General features: G+C 33.6%; 1 protein-coding gene across 1 annotated transcript; it reads left to right on the top strand.

Annotated features, from left to right (window-relative positions):
* Positions 1–779: 779 nt before the first annotated feature.
* Positions 780–4,058, top strand: LOC129924256 (uncharacterized). Its single transcript, XM_056018517.1, has one exon. The coding sequence runs from the start codon at positions 780–782 to the stop codon at positions 4,056–4,058; it is 3,279 nt and encodes a 1,092-aa protein (XP_055874492.1).
* The last annotated feature ends 654 nt before the right edge of the window (positions 4,059–4,712 follow it).

The raw sequence follows: 4,712 nt of genomic DNA, 5'->3' as shown, positions 1-4,712 counted from the left end.
TGAGGTTTGAGGAGTTAGCGAAAGCATCAGGCTTACCAGAAGACCAATATGCACACCATCTCTTGATTTTATTACAGGGTAAAGCTATAGATGTATGTGCACAAATACCATCTCATGAACAGCGTACTTATGCAGAAATAAAAGAAGCTTTACTAAGACAGTTTGGAGCTACGCAAAATGCTTATCGCAAGAAATTTTTTTTCGAAAGACCAAGGCAGGAAGATGATCCACAGTTGTTTGTCTCTGATATGGTAATGTGGTTTGATAGGTGGATATCTTTAGCCAATATTGATAGAACGTATGAAGCATTAAGAGACCACATATTGATTGATACCATTACTCACGCATATGCAGAAGATATCCAATCTTTCATAATCGAGAGAAATCCTAAAGATCTACAGACTCTAACAACAATAATACGTCAATATAAAACTGCCTATCCAAGTAAGCAAATTAGATCAGCAACCGATGAAAACTTTATTTGCTTTTCAAGAGATAACAGACCATTGCCATCCTTTCAGACCGACAAAACTTTAATATGTTATAAATGCAATACTAGAGGTCATTTCGCCTCACAATGTAGAGTGAAGGTCATAGAGTGCAGTTTTTGTCACATGAAAGGACATTTAGCAAAGGATTGCAGAAAGAAACATACTAGTATCAGTGACATATCTAGTGACCAAGCATATTCGCAAAACAGATCATTAAATGTAAAGAATTCAACATATGGAAATAAGAAACAGGGTTTTACCAAAAACTCGAAGGCACATCACTCAACAATGACTGTTATCACTAAATCACAAGGACTTCAGTTTTATCCTGGATTAGTCGGTTCTCAAAGAGTACAGGTGTTACGAGACACAGGTAGCACTTCAGTTGTTATACGTGCAAATTTTGTGAGATCAAATCAATATACAGGCAATGAAATCGAAGCCACTGCTTTCAACGGCACTGTAAGTAAATTACCAGAAGCTTTGATACATATTACGACTCCATTTTTCAGTGGACATGTAGAAGCTTTAGTAGCTCAAAATCTACCTGTTGATCTCATAGTTGGTAATATACAGGGAGTGCGTGACTGTACTACACAAGATCTTATTGAATGGAACAATACAATAGAAATGAGTCAAGAATGCAATGTAGTAGTTACAAGGTCAATGCAAAAAGAAAAGGAAAGACTTGAAACTGAACATATTGAACACAAGAATTCTGATAAAGTTGTTCAAGAAAATAAAAATGATAAGAAGGCAAACCATTCGCATCTACAGACAAATGAACTTGAACAATTTCATAGCGAGGAATTTAAAGTTGAACAGAAAAATGATGAAACATTATTTAAAATGTTTAAAAAGGCTCAATCGAACATCAATCCACAAGAAAATAATGATCCTTATTTTAAAGAGGGACTACTTATGAAGAACAGTCAATACAAAAATAAAACTGTTGAGCAAATTATAGTTCCAAAAGTATACAGAAAGACCATTATTAATACAAGCCACGATGTACCGTTTGCTGGACATATGGGAGTTACCAAGACCAAGAAAAGAATACTTCAAGATTTTTACTGGCCAGGTATTACTAAAGATGTAAAGAAGCACATTAGTACCTGTCATATTTGTCAAATGAAAAGTCCAAAAGGTAACAAAATACAAGCGCCATTGCAGACAATGGAATTGACTGAGAAACCATTTCAAAAAGTAGCAGTTGATTTAATTGGTCCAATGCCAATTGAATCCAGCAGAAATCACAAATATATTTTAACTTTAGTAGACACATGTACTAGATGGCCAGAAGCTATTCCGTTAGTCAATATTTCTGCAATTGATGTTACCAGAGCTTTATCTGAAATTTTTTCAAGGACAGGGTTACCTGAAGTTATACTTTCTGACCGAGGTAGTCAGTTTACAGCAGATATAACTAAGACATTTATGGAGATGTACAACATCAAAATGAAGTTTACAACACCATACCATCCTCAAAGCAACGGGCTTTGTGAACGGTTTAACAAAACATTGAAACAAATTATATCAAAAATAGCAAATGATAATCCGCAGAATTGGGATCTCCTTTTACCAGCTGCATTATTTGCTTATAGAGAAAGTATCCAAGACACCACAGGATTTTCTCCTTTTGAAATGTTATATGGAGCTAATCCAAGAGGTCCTATAACTACCTTCAAAGAATCACTACTTAAGTCAAACCATGATGCATCAGATAAGAAAACCGCATTTCAGCATGTTCTCAATACAAGAAATACAGTAATAAATGCATGTGAAATAGCTAAGGAAGCAACAGCCAAAGCTAATGCTGCAAGTCATAGAAGAATAAATGAACATAGAAAACTTAGGTACTTTGAACCAGGTGACAAAGTTAAATTATTATTACCTGATAAGAAAAATAAGTTCTTTATTAAATGGCAGGGTCCATTTACTATTTTAAGAAAAGTCACAGATGTAGATTATGAAATAAATATCAATAACAGAAACAAAGTGTTTCATATCAACATGCTACAGAAATACAACGAAGCTACTGATACAGAAGAAGAAGACGATGAACTTGAAAAACATATTTCATGCTTAGCGATTATTCCAGAAGAAAAAGAGGAGGATATGGATGAATTAGTAGTGCCAACTACAACTTCTAGACAGACTGAAACCTGGCATGCTGTCAAACTGGACAATTTATCATCACAGAGGAAAAAAGATATAATGAATCTACTCCAAGAGTATGCTGATATATTTACAGATGTTCCAGGAAAAACAACCATTATAAATCATGAAATCAAATTGACAAGTGACAAACCTACCAAGTCACGTCCATATCCACTACCTATTCATTATAGAGATTTCCTTCAGAAAGAAATCAATGATCTTTTAGAACAAGGCATAATTGAACACTCGAATTCACCTTATGCTGCTCCAATAGTGCTTGTAAAACGTTCACAGTCATCATCGCCAAGAATGTGTGTAGACTTTCGACAGTTAAATAAAATAACATGCCTTGATTCATATCCAATGCCTAATCCAGAGGATTTAATGTCACAGTTTTCTGGAGCTAAGTATTTTACGAAACTCGATTTGACAAGAGGATATTATCAAATACCTATGACACAGGATTCAAAACAATACACTGCTTTTACTACAGCCTTTGGCCTTTTTCAATATAATTACATGCCATTCGGTTTAGTAAATGCTAGCAGTACTTTTAACCGAGCAATTCATAGGATGTTCGGACAACGAAAAGACACAGTGTCCTATATTGACGACATATGTGTGTTTCATAATACATGGGAAGATCATATTAAAGGACTCAAAGAAATCTTCCAACAATTGAAAGACAATGGATTTACTGTAAAACCAAGCAAAGTTGAATTAGCAAAATCAGAAGTTACATTTTTAGGTTATAAAGTTGGAAACAATTCACTGAAAACACAGGACGATATTATTAAACGAATTTTGGACATTAAAATACCTCAAACAAAAAAGCAGGTTAGAAGTATATTAGGACTTTGTAATTTTTACAGATGCTTTATTCCAAATTACGCATCACTGACAACACTTCTTACTAACCTTACGAAGAAAGGACAATCTAACACGATTCCATGGTCACCAGAATTAGAAGAGACCATAAAGAAAATTAAGTATGCTTTTGCACAAGAATCCATTTTGAAATTACCAGACAAGAAGAAGCGGTTTTATCTTGCTACAGATGCTTCCTCATCGGCAATAGGAGCATGTCTAATGCAAGAATATGAAGGCATTCTACATCCTGTATTTTTTATAAACAGAAAACTATCTTCAGCAGAGACTAGATACTCGACCATAGAGCGAGAGTGCCTGGCGATTGTCTGGGCCATTTCAAAATTTAGCAAATACCTGTTGGGAGCACCTTTTACTTTACAGACAGATCATGCACCACTGGCATTTCTCAACTCTAAAAAGATGTCAAATACTCGTCTGACACGATGGAGTTTGCAGTTAATGGACTATCAGTTTGATGTAAAGACTGTTCCAGGAAAATTGAATGTTTTTGCTGATACTTTGTCCAGATGTATTTAGATACTATACAATATATTGTTTATTGTTTAACTATATTTTGTTTTATGTTAGAAAAACAAATTTAATCATTTTTTATTCCATGTGTTTGTTGTTATTTTAATATTCAGATACTCTATCAACTCAAGTACCAGAGGAGATATAATGTATTATTCCGTTTTGTTAAGTTTTGTTACTTTGACATCTTTTAGTTACACAAGTTGGGAAATGTTCATATTAATATATCAATTATTAATAATAAATGTATAGAACTAAGATGTATATTATATAATATTAATTATGTATGCTGAATGTGTACAACATTTTGAATTTCGTTTTATATTAATATGTTAACATGATGAAACATTTTTTTTTAATTTTTAGTTATGAGTTTTGTACATTCAATTGAGCAATTATATCAGTGTTTTAGGCATATGCTATGCTACTTGCTTTTATATGCAATTTTATCAATGTTTTAGGCATATGTTATATTGCTATTTTACGCATTTTATATTGCATACAAAATGCTAAAAAGGCAAGGGGGTAATGTCACGAGTCAAGTCTGTGACCTATTTCGACCAGTTTCTAGAAGCTCGAGTTCAAACCAGTGCAAGTGTCCAGCGTAAACAAGTTAATTTTAGGTATCCAATCAAAGAAAGAGGTTAAGGGAAAAAATAG

The sequence above is a fragment of the Biomphalaria glabrata genome, chromosome 1 (assembly GCF_947242115.1).
Source record: "Biomphalaria glabrata chromosome 1, xgBioGlab47.1, whole genome shotgun sequence".
In the NCBI taxonomy this organism is placed as follows: domain Eukaryota; kingdom Metazoa; phylum Mollusca; class Gastropoda; family Planorbidae; genus Biomphalaria; species Biomphalaria glabrata.
Note: the sequence above shows the minus strand (reverse complement) of the source record. Positions and strands in the feature narration are given on the sequence as shown.

Excerpts from the sequence above, each read along its gene's own strand:
- LOC129924256 (XM_056018517.1), top strand. The coding sequence starts at position 780 with ATGACTGTTATCACTAAATCACAAGGACTTCAGTTTTATCCTGGATTA.